Source organism: Carlito syrichta, unplaced genomic scaffold (assembly GCF_000164805.1).
Source record: "Carlito syrichta isolate Samal-C Ts95f unplaced genomic scaffold, Tarsius_syrichta-2.0.1 Scaffold305245, whole genome shotgun sequence".
Taxonomy (NCBI): Eukaryota; Metazoa; Chordata; class Mammalia; order Primates; family Tarsiidae; genus Carlito; species Carlito syrichta.
This window is the reverse complement of record NW_007249341.1, coordinates 23,951-43,912: the sequence shown is the minus strand read 5'-3', so window position 1 is coordinate 43,912 and position 19,962 is coordinate 23,951. Positions and strand designations below refer to the sequence as shown.

General features: G+C 52.5%; 1 protein-coding gene and 1 pseudogene across 1 annotated transcript; one reads left to right on the top strand and one right to left on the bottom strand.

The window, feature by feature from the left end:
• Positions 1–395, top strand: part of LOC103263741 — a 3,162-nt pseudogene extending 2,767 nt beyond the window's left edge.
• Positions 396–14,587: 14,192 nt separating this feature from the next.
• On the bottom strand, positions 14,588–19,716 carry NRSN2 (neurensin 2). The gene is made up of 3 exons (XM_008061410.2): positions 19,609–19,716; positions 19,181–19,375; positions 14,588–16,139 (listed from the first exon to the last, which is right to left on the bottom strand). Exons 2-3 carry the CDS (start codon positions 19,367–19,369, stop codon positions 15,714–15,716), a joined length of 615 nt encoding a protein of 204 aa, XP_008059601.1. The 5' UTR covers positions 19,370–19,375; positions 19,609–19,716; the 3' UTR covers positions 14,588–15,713.
• Between the last annotated feature and the right edge of the window lie 246 nt (positions 19,717–19,962).

Sequence of the window (19,962 nt, the reverse complement as noted above, 5' to 3'; positions counted from 1 at the left end):
TATAGGTTGCTCTAAGGGACCTTGGAGACAGCCCTTTCCTGTGTGTGTTCATGTCTGACCTTGCCACATCCCCAGTGTAGGCTCCAGACAGGAATGCGAGGTACCTTTGAGAAGCCCCAGGGCACAGTGGCCAGGGTGCACATTGGCCAAGTCATCACGTCAATCCGCACCAAGCTGCAGAACAAGGAGCATGTGATTGAGGCTCTACTCAGGGCCAAGTTCAAGTTTCCTGGCTGCCAGAAGATCCATATCTCAAAGAAGTGGGGCTTTACCAAGTTTAACGCAGATGAATTTGAAGACATGGTGGCTGAGAAGCGGCTCATCCCAGATGACTGTGGGTCAAATACATCCCCAATCGTGGCCTCCTGGACAAGCAGCGGGCCCTGCATTCATGAAGACTTTCACTCTGCTGGCTCTTGGTTCCCATATCAATAAATCTTGCTTCCTGTTTAATTAAAAAAAAAAAAAAGAAGAAGTGGCACTTGCATACTGGTAGAAAGAAATATGCAGGAAATAATTAGCATAACAAATACATTACAGCACCAGTTAGAGGGTGAAGAAGCCAGGGAAGGAGTCCTGGGAGAGTGAGTGAGGAGGATGAGGGTGGGGTGGTCAGCGGCTGTGCCGAGCAGGGTGGCCCAGAGCACACCCCGGGACTGTGTAGAGGGCAAATTGTTCAGACAGGAGAGCAGTTTATGCGAAGGCTCCAAGCTGAGGCCCGACCAATGGGCGGCCGAAGGAGGCCAGCGTGGCCGGAGTGGAGTGAGTGAGGGGAGGCCAGGGCTGATGGGGTCAGAAAGGCAAGGAGGTTCCCACCATGGAGCTCTGGAGGCCTTTGAAAAGACACTGGGAGCCGCGGGAGGGTTTAAGCAGAGGGAACTGCAGTCTGATTCCCTTTAAAAATAGGCTGGGCTCAGTGACTCAGCCTGTAATTCCAGCACTTTGGGAGGCTGAGGCAAGTGGATTGCCTGAGCCTGCGGGTTCGAGACCTGCCCAGGCAACTTGGTGAGACCTTGTCTCTACAATAAAATCAAAAAAATTAGCTGGGCGTGGTAGTGCATACCTGTAGTTCCAGCTACTTGGAAGGCTTGCCGAAGCCCAGCAGGTCGAGGCTCCAGTGGCCAGGAGCGTGCCACTGCACTCCAGTCTGGGAGACGGAGTAAGACTCCAACTCACGGTGGCTCATGCCGGGCGCGGTGGCTCACTTTGGAAGGTGGAGGTGAAAGGATAGCTTGAGTCCCGAGGTTCAAGACCAGCCCGGGCAACTTGGCAAGACCTCATCTACAATAAATCAAAAAATTAGCCAGGTGTGGTGGAACACCCGTGGTTCCAGGTACTTGGAGGGCTGAGGCAGAAGGCTCAACTAAGCCCAGCAGGTTGAGGTTGCCGTGGTCATGGGTGTGCCAGTACACCCCGGCTTGGGTGACATAATGAGACTTTGACTCAAAAAAAAAGGGGGGGGATCATTTAGGGAGCAGTGCTCAGAATAGGCTGAAGGAGGCAAGGGTAGGGAGGCCGGAGCAAAGGATGCAGTGATTCTGTTAAACTCTGGGAGTTCCAAGCAGGGCATTGGCTGTGCAACTGGCAAGAGGTGGTTGGATTTTAAAGATGGTGTCCACAGGTTTGTTGACAGTCTGGATGTGGGGTATGAGGGAAGATGAGACGTCAAAGCTGCCTCTGGGGTTTCCTGGCCTGGGCAGGTATGGAGCTGCCATCAAATGAGATGGAGCGGCCAGGCTTGGTGGCTCAGCCTGTAATCCCAGCATTTTGGGAGGCCAAGGCTAGTGGATTCCCTGAGCCTGTGGGTTTGAGACCAGCTTGGACAACTTGGCAAGACTTCATCTCTACAGTAAACAACAACAAAAAAAGAAAATTAATTGGGTGGGGTGGCAGGTGCCTATAGTTCCAGTTACTTGGAAGGCTGAGGCAGAAGGATTGCTGGAGCCCAGCAGGTCAATGCTGGGGCGGCTGTGAGTGTGCCACTGCACTCCAGCCTAGATGACAGCGTGAGACTCCAATTAAAAAAAAAAATGAGATGGAGCAGGGTCTCTGGGGAGGCCCAGCGGTTCAGCTCTGGTTGTTGGTCTGAGATGGCAGGCTCTTGGCTCTGTGGGCGGAGTTCAGGGAGAGGCCTGGACTGAAGACACAGAGCTGAGGGCTGAGAAGGAGAAGCCCAGAGAGTGTGGCTGCCTGGACACCAAGTGAAGAGAGAAGGTGTGTCTAGGAGCAGGGAGTGGTCAGCTGTGCCAGAAGCTGTAGATCCATCAAGAAGATCAAGAGCCAGGTGCGGTGGCTCATGCCTGTCATCCCAGCACCTCGAGAGGCTGAGGTGGCGGGATTGCTTGAGCCCAGGAGTTTGAGACCAGCCTGGCCAACAATAGCAAGACTGCATCTCTACAAAAAAATTTTAAAAATTAGCTGAGTCTGGTGATGCATGCCTGTGATCCCAGCTACAATGAGTGTAGACAACTTTTTCTTTTCTTTTTTTTTTTTCAGTTGGAGTCTCACTCCGTCGCCCAGGTTGGAGTGCAGCGGAGCATGCTCATGACCACCCGGTGTCAACTTGCTGGGCTCCAGCGATCCTTCCGCCTCAGCCTTCCAAGTAGTCAGAACTACAGGCGCACGCTACCACGCCCAGCTAATTTTTGATTTTTTATTGTAGAGACGAAGCCTCACCAAGTTGCCCCGGCTGGTCTCGAACCCACAGGTTCAGTCAATCCACTTGCCTCAGCCTCCCAAAGTGCTGGGATTACAGGCTGAGCCAGCGAGCCCTGCCAGACAACTTTTTCAAAGACCTTTGCTGCAAAGGGGAGAAATAAATGGGTGGCAGCTGTGGGATGGCAATAGGGTCGCATGGAGCCTATCGTCTAAAGACCCTCCAAATACCACTCAGCCATGAATCTGTCCAACCACCACCTATTGCTGTCGTTGATTCTTCTTTTCTCTCAAATCCATTCTAATCACGCTTCTACCGGCCAGCCCCCAATTGAAACTGCTCTTGTCAAGGTCACTGTGTTGCTAAACCCAACATTCAATTCTCAGTCTTCATTTTTTAAAAATTTTTTTTGAGTGGAGTCTCACTGTGCTGCTCTGGCTGGAGTGCCGTGCCGTGTATCCATTGCTTCCCACACACCTGCCCAGCCATCCATCCCTCAATCATAAGCTAAGTTTGTCATGAACGCCACAGAGTACCAACTCCCATGCCGGGCACTGGAGTGGAACATGAAGGGCAAGAAACGGAGAAATCCAGAACCCGGCCCAGAGTAGACGCTCTGTTTAGGTGAGGTGAATGAACTAAAGGCCAAGAGGCCACGGTGCCTGCACTCCCGAGTGTGGTCTAACAGAGGAGACGTGGAATGCCAAGGCTGGGCAGTGCCTAGTACACATCAGGGTGGGCGATGTCTCTGTGAAGTCACACTTGGGGTCAGGGATGGAGCCAGGTCACATTCAGGCCCACTGTCTTGGTGGACAGGTTCTTTCCCTTCTAGGATGTTCTGTCCTCGGGGACAAAGCTTGGCTGAGGCAAGGAGGATGTGGGAGCATCGTATTTTCAAGAGGATAGGTTTTAAAAATATTTTATTCCAATATTAATTATTAGTAACACATATTTTACTTTAATATTTTAGCTCAAAATACAGATGGTAATACTTGAGAAATCCCCCACCTATCCCTGTCTCAGCTCCTCTTTCTGGGGGCAATCCATTTTCCGGTGTGTTCTTGAAGATATAGGCTATGACTATTGACTTTTCCCCTTTTATACAGATGGGGATCTTCTCAGTGTCTCCAGACTGCTTTCTTCCTTCCTATTGAACAATTTGGCAACTATCGTAGTCTTGGGGACTAGTCTATATTTTTATGGCTTTGTGGCATTTCATGGTAGGGATATGCTAGTTTATTTGAACCATCTCTTGTCAACAAGCATGTAATTATTTCCAGTATTTTTTGGGGGGAGTCAGAGTCTTAAAGACCTGCTGGGCTCAGGTGATCTTTCCGCCTCAGCCCTCCAAGTAGCAGGAACCACTGGTTCATACCACCACACCCAGCTAATTTTTTGACTTATTGTAGAGACGAGGTGTCGCCAAGTTGCCTAGCCTGGTCTTGACCCCCTGCGTTCAGGCAGTCCTCTCACCTCCGCCTCCTAACGTGCTGGGATGACAGGTGTGAGCCATGCACTCAGCTATTTCCAACCTTTTGCTATAACAAACAATGCTTCTGTGTTCATTTGGGGGGTCGTGGAGAGAAACTCTGAGCTGATTTTCTAAAAGCAGAATTTCTAAGTCAAAGGTCTTTGACTTCTCTTCTGTAGGGATTGTACCAGTCTCCCTCCCGCCCGCAGAACACGCGAGTGCCTGTTTTCCCACAACTAGGGAATAGTCTATATTTTTATGGCTTTGTGGCTTTGTGGCATTGTGGCATTTCATGAATAGTCCCCAAGACCACAACTAGCACCAGGTGTTATTGTAAGTTTTGATTTGACCAATCTGATTTGGGAAAATGAAAGTGTCTTTGCGAAGCTTTTGTGGGTGTTTCTCTCATTCTGATGGATGAAACCCCTCGTGTCGTGCAGCCACAAGAGCGGGTATGGAAGAGCGGCTCTCTCACAGTTGGTGCCACTCAGGCTGCTGTGGCGGGCAGCGAGTGTCCCATCCTGGAGGCGAGAGGAGGTAAGGTGTGCTGGCTGCGTGGGGACTGTGGCCAGCATGGAGGACTGGCCGCATCTGGGAACAGGCTGGACTCTCTCTGCGTCTCTGTCCTCAGCTCCCTCTCACTCCTCCCAGACAGGATGTGTGCGTGGTCTGTCACATCTCTATCACCTCCCCACCATTCCCCGTCTCCACGCCCCTGCTGGCCACCCAGTTCCTTCTCCCTTCCTGCCATTTAAACTTGCTTTGGCCCAGAAGTTCTGGAAGGTTGGGGAAGGTGACCCCTCAAGACATCAGGGAAAATGTTAGAATCTTAGGACTATCTGGGCTGGTCCAGCCCTCAGTTGTGAGTTGGTGTGCAGTGTGTGTGTGTGTGTGTGTGTGTGTGTGTGTGTGTGTGTACATGTGTGCCAATGTGCATACATTGCATGTATGCCAGGGATGCGTGTTTCTGGGGCAGCCTGGAGTGGGGTTAAAACGCCAGGGTTCTAAAGCCAGAATAGACCTGCCAGGCTTGTGGGATTCCCTTCCACTCCTGCCCACGCGGACCCCAGCTAAGCTCCGCTTTTTTCTAGCCCTCGAACCTACCAAGTTCTCCCTGCTCCAGGGCCTTTGCCCTGGCCGCTCTGGCTGCCTGGAATCTTTCCAGGCTCCTCTTTCTTCTTCAGATCTCAGATCCAATGTCACCTCCTCAGAGGGTCCTCGGTGGGCCCTTCTGTGAAGATGCCACTCCCTAAGCATCATGCCCACCCCGGCCCCTGCAGTTCCCTCTAATCCCTAACTCTGTCTTATTTTATTCATGGCACTTGTCGAGGTTTGAAATGATCACCTGTGTGTCAACATGCTTCTTGTCTGTCAAAATGCTTCTTCCCCCACCAGAATGTAAGCATCCCAAGGGCTGGGATGCTGCACCCCCATGTCTAGCACGGAGGCTGACCCCTACAGGTACTCAGTGAGTATCTGTTGAATGAATGAAGGAATGTAAGGTGCTCAGCACAAGGTCTGACATGTTACTAAAAACTCCCGATTGCTGGCCATGGCTGTGTGAACGTTAGTGGCTGTCATCGCCGTTGTGAGGAATAAACTTCACTCAGCAGTTCGCAGGGCGTGTATTTATTGGAGTTCCTGTGATGCAGTGTCTAAGAGCCGTGGGGACACAGGCTCCCAGGGCACGGGACGCAACCTGCCTCCCTTCCCCCCACCCCTCCCTTCCGCCTGCTTCTGCCAGGTCCTGCAGCTCTCTCCTGCCAACCATGGTCCATGGCCCCTGCCCAGTGCACACCCCAGGAGACATCCCATTTCCCTCCCTTCTTCTCCTGCCCTGACCACGTGTCCCGGGCCGGATGCTTATGAAACTCTGTGAGTTCTTCCATGCCGGGGCCTTGGTGGCCTGGTGCCCAGAGCTTGGCTTTAAGCCATGAGCTCTGGGGCACGTTGAGGCATAGACAGGAAGCTCACAGCCCTGGTGACACCAACCAGGCTGAGACTTGGAGCAGGACCAGGGTTGCCAGCCCTCTCCCTGCAGATGCTTCTGGAGCACACCTGTAAACAGACTCACATGGAGATACGGCCTGGACAAGGACAGGACATGTCCGGGGCCACAGGGAAATTCATGTGAGAGGAGTCATGCTCATCTGCTCACTTGTGAACCCATCTGCACAGCAGTGGAGGCAGACACTTCCGCCTCATATTGCAGGACCAGGGTTTGCATCCCAGCCACCTGCTAGCTGTGTGACCTTGGGCAAGCCACTCCACTTCTCTGAGCTTTATCTTTATTTACACATAGCAGGTGCTCAGTAAATGTAGCTGCTAGCTGGGCTCGGTGGCTCAGCCTGTAATCCCGCGCCTTTGGGAGGCTGAGGTGAGTGGATTGCCTGAGCCCATGGGTTCGAAACCCGCCTGGGCAACTTTGTGAGACCACATCTCTACAATAAATCAAAATGAGCCAGGCATGGTAGTGCGCGCCTGTATTTCCAGCTACTTGGAAGGCTGAGGCAGAAGAATCGCTGGAGCCCAGCAGGTCGAGGCTGTGGTGGCCGGGAACGGCCACTGCACTCCAGTCTGGACGACAGCGTGAGACTCCAAGTCAAAAAAAAAAAAATTTAGCCAGGCATGGTAGCATGCACCTGTAGCTCCAGCTACTTGGAAGGCAGAGGTGGAAGGATCACCTGAGCCCAGCAGATAGAGGGTGTGGCAGCTGTGAGCATGCCACTGCATTCCAGCCTGGGTGACAGAGCGAGACTCCAACTCAAAAAATAAAAAATAAAAAAATAACTGTTCTGCTCAAAATAAGCCTGGTGAGGTTCTTTCAGCTTATCGGGTGCTTTTTGTTAATATTTAAGTAGGGTCAGGGAGGATTTCTTGGTTGCACCAGCAATTCTCAGGCAGTTTTCAAGTTAAATATTGCTGTCTTTAGAGCCATCCTTTGTTGCTCTCTCTCTCCTCCTGCCATTTACTCTTTCATATCTTTTTCAGAAACATTTTAGGCAGAGTACCTAGCTTTTGCCTATCTTTTTACTCTGTGACTTTTTTTTTGAGTCAGAGTCTCACTCTGTTGCCCAGACTGGAGTGCAATGGCATGCACATGGCCACATGCACACATTAGAGCCGTCCTTCAGGTCTTCTTTTTTGATTTGCTGAAATCCTTCCCCAAACATTCTATTATGAAAATCGTCAAACAAAGTTAAAAGAGTGGTCAAGTGCATAGCCATATATTTAGTTACCTTTTTGCTGTGTTTGCTTTATCACATCTGTTTAGCCAGCCATTGTTTTCTTTTTTCCTTTTTTTGAAATTGGAGTCTCATTCTGTTGCCCAGGCTGAAGTGTTGTGGCATGCTCACGGCCACAAGGGCCTTGGACCTGCTGGGCTCAAGTGATCCTTCCACCTCAGCCTTACAAATAGCGGGAGCAGCCGGGCTCGGTGGCTCAGCCTGTAATCTCGCGCCTTGGGAGGTTGAGGTGAGTGGATTGCCTGAGCCTGCGGGTTCGAAACCCGTGTGGGCAACTTGGCAAGACCTCATCTCTGCAATAAATCAAAAAATCAGCTGGGCGTGGTAGCGTGCCTGTAGTTCCGGCTACTTGGAGGACTGAGGCAGAAGGTTCACTGGAGCCTAGCAGGTCGAGGCTGCGGTGGCTGGGAGCGGCCACTGCACTCCAGTCTGGGCGACAGAGTGAGGCTCCAACTCAAAAATAAATAAATAAATAAATAAATGTAGCTGCTAAAAAAAAAAATAGCAGAGGAAGTGCAAATACACAGTGTGTGTTTGCAGACCTCATCATCATAACCTACATGCCTGTTGGTGGGCACATGCATGCATGTTGGAGTGCATCCGGGCATGTAACACCTATTCCGTGACTTGTGTATGTGATGCTTTACATGTGAGTGCATGTGTCTGTGAGGTCGATTGCAACTGATTTTTTTTCTCCAACCACACACACCCTTCCTGGAGTGGTGTTGTAGAGGATTTGCTAACCACCTTTCACGGGTAGGCGTTGGTGTTTATCCAAATAGACGTACATACGCCTGCCTGTGTCCATGTGGCACTATGTGTGAGGTCCTGAGTGGGATCTCCACCCCTCACCGGGTTAGTCGGTAGAATTGGTGAGGTCATATGTGAATGCCAGACGTATGGGACATTCTGCCCCCGGATTGTGTGGGCTCAAATTTCAGTTCTTCTAGACAGCTAGTGACACACTCTTGGACAGGGTGCTTACACACTCTGTGCTCGGTTTTCTATGAACTGGAGACCACGGTGACCTCCGTATGGTGCTATAAAGACCGAAAGAGCTGACCTATGTGAGGTACTGAGTACAGGACCATTATGTCTGAAAAACCCCCAGGCTCACACGTGCCTTGAGCCCTGGGAGTCTGATTCACTCTCAGCCTGCGCTAGATAGAAGATTTGGGACGAAGGTTTGGGGGCATGGATGTCTGCCTTCCCGATGCCCCTCACCCCCCCAGCCCCGGCGGGCTTTCTCTCACCCCACCTCCCACTGACACCTTCCCCATCTCACCCTGGGGCATCTCAGCTCCCTGCACAGCACCGCCAGGGACCAGGCAGTGGCCCCAGATCAGGCTTATTTGATCCAGTTGGCGGGGGAGGTAGGGGGCTTCTCTGAGATAACCTGGTCCCGCGGGTCAGTAGGGATGGGGAGGGAGGGCGGGACTCCGCAGGAGGGAGGGCAGCCTCCCGGCCATGTGGAGGCTGGGTGCTGAGGATCTTGGATAGATCCTGAGGGGTGGAGCAGAAGGTGAACCCCGCTGGTCTGCCTCCTCCCCGTCCCAGGTCTCCCCACCCGAGAGGAGGGGGAGTGCCCCAAAGGGGAAACACCTTCCCTCCAGGATCCAGGGAAGCCATCAGACTGCGGAGCGGCCCCCACCTCAGACTGCCAGGGGGGCCCCCGAGACAGCCGTGGGCCCCGCCGGGCCCCGCCGAGGCCGCGGCCCCGTGCATTCTGCGGTTGCCGGGCGGAGCGCTCTGTCAAGGTCATCGGTCACGTTGCTCGGTGGCGTCGTTCGAGTCTTCCATATCCGCACTGACGGTCCATTTGTTCCATCAATGATTCAGTAGAAATCGACGCCTGGACCGTGTTAGGAAGTCAGCCGGCCGCCGCAGGGCTCATGGCGTTTGTTTATTTCCTGGTCCTTCCCTTGGTTCTTTTAGTGGTGGGGGGAGAGGGATGGGCCTGATCCCTCCTACTCCTTCTTGACCAGAGCAATTGCATTTTTTTTCTTTTTCTTTTGAAATAATGTTAGATTTATGGAAGAGATGCAAAGACAGGACAGGGAAGTCCTGCATCTCCTCCTGCGGCCACGTGTCCCTAGCCTCCTCCAACCTAAGCCAGGTGCCTGTCTTTTCCTTGCCTTTTGTGACCTGGAAGCTTTTTTTTTTTTTTTTGAGTCGGAGTCTCACTCTGTCGCCCAGGCTGGAGTGCAGTGGCACACTCATGGCCACCACAGCCTTGACCTGCTGGGCTCAGGCGATCCTTCCGCCTCAGCCTTCCAAGTAGCTGGAACTACAGGCGCGTGCTACCATGCCCGGCTACTTTGTTGATTTTTGGTAGAGATGAGGTCTCACCCAATTGCCCAGGCTGGCCTTGAACCCCTGAGCTTAGGCAATCCTCTCGCCTCAGCCTCCCAAAGTGCTGGGATCACAGGCTTGAGCCACTGTGCCTGGCCAGACCTAGACACTTTTGAAGAGAGCTGGTCAGACGTTTTATAGAATGGTTTTCTCATGGTTAGGCTGAAGTTAGGAACACGGGGGAACAGCCCCAGGGACACACCCTTCTCACTGCATCATTTCAGAGGGTGTGATGTCAACAAGACTTGGTGCTGACGGTGCTGGCCTTGGACCATGCCTTGATCATTTGGTTAAGATGGTGTCTGCCAGATTTTTCTACCGTGAAGTCACTCTTTTTCTATCCACATTCTGCCTGTTAGAAGCAAGTTATATCTAGCCCACACACAAGAGGAGGAAAATTAAGCTCCATTTCCTAGACAGTGGAAGTCAAAGAACTTGTGCATACCTGTGAAAACCTCCACAGTAAGTAATATGAATTTGGGGAGGAGATAAGGTTAGACTATGCAGATATTCTGTTTCAAACCAGGGAGGGTGGCCTGGAGTTCCAGCTATTCAGGAGGCTGAGGCAGGAGGATCCTTTGAGCCCAGGAATTCAAGGCCAATTTGGACATCATAGCAAGACACCATCTAAAAAAATAAAAAAATTCTGGCTGGGCGTGGTGGCTTACGCTTATAATCCCAGCACTTTGGGAGGCCGAGGTGAGAGGATTGCCTGAGCCCTCGGGTTCGAGACCAGCCTGGGCAACTTGGGGAGACCTTATCTCTACAATAAATAAAAAAATTAGCCTGGTGTGGTGGCACACACCTGTATTTCCAGCTACTTGGAAGACTGAGGTGGAAGGATCGCCTGAGCCCAGCAGGTCGAGGCTGCAGTGGCCATGAGGGTGCCACTGCATTTCAGCCTGGGTGACAGAATGAGACTCTGACTCAAAATTTAAAAAAAAAAAAATCCTGTTTTACCTTTAAGTTTCACTCACTCATTTTATCATTCATTGGTAGATTTTGCCAGCAACAATTATTACCGTGGTGTTGTAATGACAGTTTTCTGTTTCTTTTCATCATTCTACATTTATTAATTGGAATTCTTCTGTAATAAACATTTGTCTCTTCTCCCCCATTTAAAAAATGTAATTATCAATGGTCTTCTTTAAAAAAATCTAAAGTTAATTATTTAAAAATACATAATATGGTTGACCTTGGTGGCTTAGCCTGTAATCCCAGCACTTTGGGAGGCTGAGGCAAGCAGATGGCCTGAGCCCAGCAGGTCGAGGCCTACCTGGGCAACTTGGTGAGAACTGGTCTCTACAATAAATCAAAAATTAGGCAGGCATGGTAGCGCACGCCTGTAGTTCCAGCTACTTGGAAGGCTGAGGCAGAAGAATCGCCTAAGCCCAGCAGGTTGAGGCTGCAGTGGCCATGAGCCTGCCACTGCACTCCAGTCTGGGCAACAGAGTGAGACTCCTACTCAAAATAAATAAATAAATAAAATGCATGATACTTTCACATGGTTCAAAATGAAAAATGGGTGAAAGTCTCCTTTCCACCCTTGACCTCAGCCATCATGTCCCTTCCATGAATGCAACCAAGGAATAACCATAAATCTTCTTTTTTTTTTGATTGGAAAATACAGCTTATTTAGAAAATAAAAGAGAGAGAGAGGACATTCACCTCCCCAATGTAAGGGAGGGGGCCAAAGCTTAGGAAAACACGCGGCCATAGCTCAACGAACACATGGCCTGACCTGTGCTTAACAACAACAATGGCCTGTCTTCTTTTTACACCAATGGTGGCAAAGTATCCATGGCGTTCTGCAGCTTGCACCTTTTCATTTAACCTATAACATGGAGATCGGCGCAGATCAGTACATAGAGAGATTTCTCCTTCTTCCACTTCGCATCCCAGGGGACAGATGCCTTGATTCACTCTCCCCCTGCCAAGCATTGAGGCTACTTCCAAACGCCTTCCGTTACAAACAGTACTGCAGGGCTCCAGCCTGGGGAATGTAGCCTGCAGGTACACCTGTGTAAGGGAAGGACTCCACGGGTGCACGGAGTTTTCATTCCTCTTCCATAGACTGCACCAATACTTGCCCTATATCAGTTTTCTGGGATTGCTCTAACAAAGTCACACAAACCAGGTGGCACAAAATAGCAGAAATTTATTATTCACCATCTGGAGACTGGATGTCTGAAATCAAGGTGTTGGCAGGGCCACACTCCCTCTGAGACTCTAGAAAAGGACCCTTCCCTGCCTCTCCTAGCTCCTGGTGGCTGCAGGCAACCCTTGCTGAACCTTGGTTTGTAGATGTGTCCCTCGGGTCTCTGCCTTGTCCTGAGGCCATCTTCCCTCTGTCGGTGTGTGTGTCCAAATACCCCTCTTCTAATAAGGATGTCAGTCGTTGGACTGGGGCTAACACGACCTCATCTTAACTTGATTATGTCTGCAAAGACTCAATTTCTGAGTAAGGCCACATGCATAGGTTCCAGGGATCATGAATTTTGGGGATACATCATTCAATCCAGGATAATATATCCCCCTTAAGCAACAAGAGTGAAAAGGAACCTCCTTAACATTTTTCAAGGGATAATGTTTCGAGAGACCGTGGGCAGTATTGGGAAGTAATTTTGGTGACTGGACACCGCTTCTCTGGAACGGGATCCTCTGTGGGCCTGGGTTGCGTGGACGCCTGGGATTTACTGGGTTATGGACAAGGACTGGCTTCTCATGGCAGTTGGGAAGGATGCACCCCACGTTGACCTGTTTCCTGGGCTGTTCGGGCAGTGTGAGATTCCTTCCGGGTCCTTATCGGCCGTGGCCACTGACCTGGCATGCTCAGGTCGAGAGGTCACGGGGTTGCTCCGAGGCTGTCCCTGGGAACGCAGCACTTAGTCAAACTTCCAATCAGATATTTGTATTTTAAGATGGATACATTTCATTTAAAAATGTGGATTCCAGCTGAGGTGAGTGGATTGCCTGAGCCCGCGGGTTCGAGACCTGCCTGGGCAGCGAGACCTCATCTCTACAATAAATAAAAAATCAGCCGGACGTGGTAGCGCGCGCCTGTAATTCTGGCTACTCGGAAGGCTGAGGTGGAAGGATCGCCAGAGCCCAGTGGGTAGAGGCTGCGGTGGCCAGGAGCGGACTCCAGTCTGGGCAACAGAGTGAAACTCCAACTCAAAAAAAAAAAAAAATGTGGATTCCTAACTTCTCTGGAAAAAAAGAATCTGTTAACACGGTTCCCATTTCCACATGGCAACAAACACCTGGATAGGATACACCCGTTGGCACTTCAGGTTGTGTACCCAACTCTGGGCTTCAAACCATGTTAGTGTCGTAAGGCAGGCTGTGGACTCTGACACTCAACTGCTTGGTTTGAATCCCAGCTCAGCCACTTCCTAGCTGTGCATCCTGGGGCAAGTTGCTTAAATGTCTCGAAGTCCCATCTGTAAAACTAGGATTGATTTATTCAGCACATTTTTATTGAGCATCTACTATGTGCCAGGCACTGTTCTAGGCCCTTGGGCTATGTCAGTAAACAAGTGAAGATACTTGCTCTCGTGGTGCTTTTATGTGGCGGAGGAGACAGGAGATACATAAGGATGTAACAATAGGATGCCAAATAGGATGTAACAAGGTAGGACGCTGAAAGAGGACGGATGCTATGGGGAAGCGAGACCAGGGTCCAGTGTGCACAGGGTGTGGGGTGATAGGGCGTGAAGTGGCAGGGCATTTCTAAACGGGCTGCTCAGGGAAGGCCTCACTAAGAGGCTGATGTCTGAGCAGAGACTTGAAGGGTCTGAGGGAGTTGCCCCTGTCACCTGGGGGAGCACACACCAGCCCAGGGAGCAGCTAAGCAAAGGCTCAAGTCAGGAGCCGGCAGCTGTTGAAGGGCCAGTGAGGAGGCGGGTGGGCTGGAGGGGAGACTGGAAGCGGGAGAGCCGTGGGAGCCCAGGCTGCAGAGGAAGGTGGGGGTGAGGTGAGCAAATGGTGTGGGGCCTTGCAGGCCATGGGGAACGCTTTGGTTCTTCCTCTGAGTCAGGTGGGAGCCACGGAGGGTTCTGAGCAGAGGAGAAACACGACCTCACGTTCGTTCTAACAGGATGTGTCCGGGTGGTGCCAAATCAGAAGGTGAGAGACCAGGGGGATGCTGGGGTAGCGCTCCACGTGGGAGTCCATGGTGGCTCAGACCCGGAGCTGGCAGTGGTGTAGCGAGAAGCGGCTGGGTACAGAATGCACCCCAGGTTGAGCCGACAGGACTTGCAGAGGGACCGGATGCCGGCTTGGGGAAAGGGGGGCTTCGGCTGGGGCAGCCCCAGGACGGGCCTGCTAGGGGCAGGTTGGGGGGGCGATTGGGAGTGAGTTGAAATCTGACCTCACGGTGAATGCAGGGGGCAGAGAGGTCGGAGCCAGTCCTGGGAAAAGCAGTCCTCACCTTCTGGGCTGTTCCCAGGGTCAAGTGAATGCGCTGCAGGAGCCCTGAGAGCAGGGGCTGGCCCCGGGCAGGCGCCACAGGGCCGGCGGTTCTTCCTTTGGCCGCAGCCCCCCCCCGCCCCCGGCCCTCACGTTCCTCTCAAGGGTGGGGGGTCGCGTCTCCAGAGGGCCCGAGGCACGTCCTCCCCCCCGGGGACGGGAGGCCCCCTCTCTGGGCAGAGGGCCCGGCAGGCGAGCACGGACCCTCCTCCCGGAACTCCTTGGGCAAGTGACTTCGCCCCTCGGGCCATCGGTCACGGCGTCTGCGAAGTGAATAACCCCCTTCTCCGAGGCTGTCCCGGGCAGCCATCGAGAACCGCGGGCCCGAGCGCTGGGCGCCCGCGAGAGCTTGGTCACGTCCCGTGGCCCGGGAGAAAAGAAGCCAAGCCAGCATCCGTCCCGGCTGTTTATTGAAGGGCGGCACGGGAGGGGCGCAGAGGAGGAGGGGGCGTGGGGCACGGGGACGGCCGAGTTCGGCCGGGTGGGGGCAGAACCGAGGACCCTCCCGGGGAGACTGAGGAGGGGGAGGGGACCGCGACCCGGAGCGCGAGTCTCCAGCCGTCTCGGCGCTCCCCCTAGCGGTACAGAAGAGCGATGACGCCTCCGGCTGGGGAGCCCGTCAAGGGCCCATGGGTCATCAGGGTCAGGGTCAAGGCTGTGGGCGTCGGTTTCCAGCTGGGTGGACTTGGGGGAGCAAAGACACCCGCTTCTCCTGCGCCCTGGCCTTAAAGACCATCCAAACCCAGGTCCAAAGTCTCTTTGGAGCCACCTGGGACCCCTGGGCCTCCGGCTAGTCTCTCTGGGCCAAATCTGTCCCCCCATCCTGGGGATCCCCTGGAAGCTGGGAAGAGGTGGGGCTCTGATCTAGCTGTAGAATAACATGCAGATCCTCCTGCTGCGTGACCTTGCACATGTCACCTCCCAGCCTCCCTCACCCCCCCGCTGGGCCATGATAGGTGGACGGTGGAGCTCTGATGTCAAAATGCCAGCAGAAAACACACAGTGAGAGAACCCTGAAAGGCCCGGGGAGCATCCTGGACCCATTCTGAGTCATCCTGGTGACCGAGTGACCCCTCTGCCCCTCCCCCATCCTTGTCTAGGGCGGATAGTGCTTATAACCTGGGGAAGAAAGGAGTATCACAGAACTCTAGGGTCTGGTTCAAACCCCTCGGAGCAGAGGCAGGATGAGAGGTCTGTCCCAGGTCACACAGAAGAGAGTGAGGATGGGTTGAGGGAGATACCTTCCGGCCCGGAGGGCCTTGGGAAGGGGAGGTAGGTGGGAAGCTCTGGGAGGACCTTAGGAAGGTTGGCATCTTGAGTGAGCTGGGGCCCTACCCCCGGGAAAGGGGTACCAGGATTTGAGCCCCAGATGTGACCTGGAGTTGGACCTTCTGGGGCTTGGATAAAAGGGGCCCTGCTAAGAGGGAGAAGTCTGGGGAGATGGCAGGAGGGGAGCATGTGGTGGGAGAAGGAAGGGTCCAGGGCCCAGGTCTGCTCATCCTCTGGCCACGTGGGCAGCTCAAGAGTCCCGCTTGGGCTGAATGGTCTGCACGGAAGAGTGCCCAAAGGGGCTGGCGGGCGGTGAGAGCCATGCCTGGCCACTGGCATCGCAGAAGGTGGGGGACAGCTGCTGCTCTTGTTCGTCCCCGAAGACCTCCACGTGGCCATCGGCTTCGGTGTCCAGGGGCTCTGCCTTGGCATCTTGGCTCAGCCAGCCCGTCATTGCCCAGAAGAGGCAGATGGCCAGCAGGACCCCGGCCGCTGCACAGAGTGCCGTGCCCGCCAGGCGGCAAGTGCCCAGGGCCTGGTTGTAGTCAGCTGCCCGCTGATCCAGCACCAGGAACTCACCCTCGCCAATGCCCTCCAGCTTGGGGGGCACCGCATAGCCGGTGGTCAGGGCCGCCACACCCAGCAGCAGAAGCAAGGTCCCTGAGGACAAGCTGATCTAGGGAGAGGCAGATAGACCAGGAGGTGGTCAGGGTCAGTCAGAGTTCCCAGGCCCAGGGGTCACCTTGGAGCCCCATGGATTTAAAGGCAACCTCTGGCCCTCCCTGAGAGATGGGGATCACAGCACACACTTGCTGGGGTCTAACAGAGAGGGGACATCAACTGTCATGTTCTCTTTGGAGTCTTGAGCCCTCTGGATTAAATTTCTTCCGAGCTCCCACCTAGCAACAGATTTCTCTGGCCAACCTTGAGTCCCTCTCCATCTTTTTTTTTTTTTTTTTGAGTCAGGGTCTCACTCCGTCACCCAGGCTGGAGAGCAGTGGCATGATCACAGCTCACTGCAACCTCAACCTTCTGGGCTCAGGTGATCCTCCTGCCTCAGCTTCCTGAGTCACTGGGACTACAGGCACGCACCACCATGCCTGGCTAATTTTTTTTATTTTTTTTGTGGAGATGAGGTCTCGCTGTGCTGCCCAGGCTGTTCACCCTTACTTAGGTCCCAATTTATCCTCTTGTCCTTTCTACTCTGTATCTCTCTGTCAGGTTAACTCCTATGATTGTCAGATCTCATCTCACAGCTCACCTCTTCAAGGAGGAGACCCTCGGCTGGGGCAGGACCCCTGTTCTGCACTCTGCCTGTTTGTTTTCCAGGATGTCACTGCAGTGCCCACTCGGACATGTATTTTGGTTACTATGCAAGGGATGTCTGCCGGTCCCACAGAACGGAGAGCCCTCTGGGAGCAGAGCCTATGCCTGTTTTGGCTCACTAGGTGTCTTCTATGTTTCGCATGGTGCTGGCACAGAATAGAGGCTAAATAAATGTTTGCTGAATGACTAAGTGAACCAGAGCTATGAGTTCCTTAAGGACAGGGACATGTCTTAAATTCTGTGTCTCCAAGTGCCTGGCAATAAAAAGATGCTCAAAAACTTTAAACACATACTCACTTTCTCCTGGAAGTCTTCCTTGATCACCCCAGGCACTGAGACCACTTCTCTCCTGGCATCCTCTGTACACCTGACCTGAGCTCAGGTAGGTTGGCCTCTCTGCACAGATTGGCACCTTGCCTCCCCACTAGAGTGAAGTTCTTTGACAGCAGGAGGAAGCTCCTGCCTCAGTCTCCCTACGCTATTGAGCAAAGAGCTATGCTCATCATAGGGACTCAGCTTGTGTGTGTGTGTGTGTGTGTGTGTGTGTGTGTGTGTTTTGTGGGTTTTTTGTTTTTGATTTTGCAGCAGGGTCTCGCTCTGTTACCCTGGCTGGAGTGCAGTAGCATGATCATAGCTCACTGTAGCCTCAAACTTCTGGGCTTAAATGATCCTCTTGCCTCAGCCTCTTAAGTAGTTGGGACTACAGGTGTGCAAAACCACACCTGGCTAATTTTTACTTTTTGTGGAGACAAGGTCTCACTATGTTGTCCAGGTTGGCTCGAGCTCCTGATCTCAATGATCCTCCCACCACAGCCTCCCAAAGCACTGGGATTACAGGCATGAACCACCACACCTGGCCAGGAGTTGGCTCATTGCCACCTCCACACCTTAACCCATGTAGTGTCTCCTGGCTGATCACTCCCCTTGACTATTATGGACATCAATTGTGTTTCTCCTCACATCTTTCCACAGACAAGGAACCCCTATACATCACTGGGAAACCACAGTAAGATTTAAGTGAGATGAACCCCACTTCTGGCCAGTCAGCCCCTTTCTCTCTCTCTCTCTCTCTCTCTCTTTCTTTCTGTCTCACTCTGTCGCCCAGGTTGGAGTGCAGTACAGCCACCACAGTCTCAGCCTGCTGGGCTCAGGTGATCCGTCTCAGTCTTCCAAGTAACTGGAACTACAGGTGCGCACCACCACACCCAGCTAATCAGGCAGCCCATTTCATCCCCTGACCACAGCAATTAGTTCAGGGCTGGCCAGTGGCCCCATCAGAACCAATGCAATGCTTGCCAAAACTTCTGGGAATGAAAAGCATTGTTTCTTGTAAATGGCAATGTGTTTTTAATTTCTGGTTCCCCTGGATCTTTTACCTCTCTGTATAACCTGTAGAACCAGTCTGTTTACTTCCACAAAATAACCTGCTGGAATTTTGACTGACTTGCATTGAATCTGTAGATCAGGTTAGGAAGAACCAGCACCTTGACAGTATTGAGTTTTCCTATCCATGAACATGGAATCTCTCTCCATTTATTTAGTTCTTTGATACCTTTCTTCACAATTTTATAGTTTTCCTCATATTGTATGCATTTTGTTAGATTTGAAACTAAATAATTCTCTTATTTTTGGTGCTAACATAAATGGTAATGTTATTTTTAATTTTTTTTTTTTTTTTTGTTGGAGTCTCATTCCGTCACCCAGGCTGGAGCTCACGGCCACCCCAGCGTCGACCTGCTGGGCACCGGCGATACTTCCACCTCAGCCTTCCAAGTAACCAAAACTGCAGGTGTGTGCCACTACGCCCAGCTAATTTTTTTTTTAATTGTAGAGATGAGGTCTCACCAAGTTGCTCTGCTGATCTCGAACCCACAGGCTCAGGCAATCCACTTGCCTCGGCCTCCCAAAGTGCTAGGATTATAGGCTGAGTTACCAAGGCCAGCCAGTAATGTGTTCTTAACTTCTGGCTATCTGCATTATTATTTTTTTTTTCCTGAAGGAAATACTGGAGGAAACTTGGGTGTTATAGAGTGAAGGTCTGAAGGTCAGCACAGCAACTGGCACTTAGGGACATGTGGAGAGAGCCTGAAGCTAACGGGCTACAGGCGTGGGGACACTGTGGGGAGCCTGAGGACTAAAAGAAACCTCACAAAGTCCTTGGTGCACTGATTTGAACTGCTGGATAAAACTTGGCCTGAAGGCACCCAACCTCTGTCTCTTCTAAAAAATGAGCACTATTTTTTTCCCTTTATCATTTAAACCCTCTTGAGCTGGGTTTTCTGTTGCTTGAACAAGCAAGACTACTACACTGTCTCTTTTTGTTCTTTCCTCCGAACTCAAATCCAGTCCCAACTCCTCCATGAACCAGAGGGCTTGCTCCTTGGATCTTACCTTCCAGCACAGTGAGGGCCAGGGCCGGCGGGGGCACAGGACCGGGGGTCCCTCAGGGTCGTCACTGAGCGCGGTGCCTGCACAATCCTCATAGAAGAGGTGCAGGTAGGAGCGGACCCCATACCATTTGCCGTCCTCCATGCTGGGGCCATGGCTGCAGCCGCAGGAACGATGGCAGCTCGGCATCATGGTCCTGTGGGACAGGTGAGGCACGGCCATCGGAGGCTGAGTGGGGCCACGCGTGGTGACCGCCCAAGCCCCCTGCATCTCTGCATTCCCACTCTGGACACCCCGTGCTTGAAGCACAGCCCGGCCTGGCCTTCCCTGAGCACACTGTGAATAAGTCAATGCTCCGACTTGCTTAGGCCAGGCCTGGCACTTGGGAGTGTCGGTCAATGTGAGTGTTTCCTCGGGAGGCCTCCCAGCAGCTGGAACTGTGGGCTCTGGAGCCTGCCACTTGAACTTCAATCGGAGCCCCATGGCTTCCTGGATGTGTGACCTCAGCCAAGTGCCTTCGCCTCTCTGAGCCTCAGTTTCCTTGTCTGTAAAGTAGAGCTAATAATCACACCTGTTTCATACAGTTACTGTCTAGTGGTAAGATGTGACAGCTGTTGTGATTATAACTATAATTTTTCTGTTATGATGCTCATCCTGAACTTCCGGGCTTCATGGAGTGAGATCCTCAACCCCACCTCCCCTCACAATCTCACTTCCCTTCAGAGTCCCTCCTGGGGGTAACTGTCATGGTGCCACGTGTCTAATAAGGCTGGAATCCCCAAGCG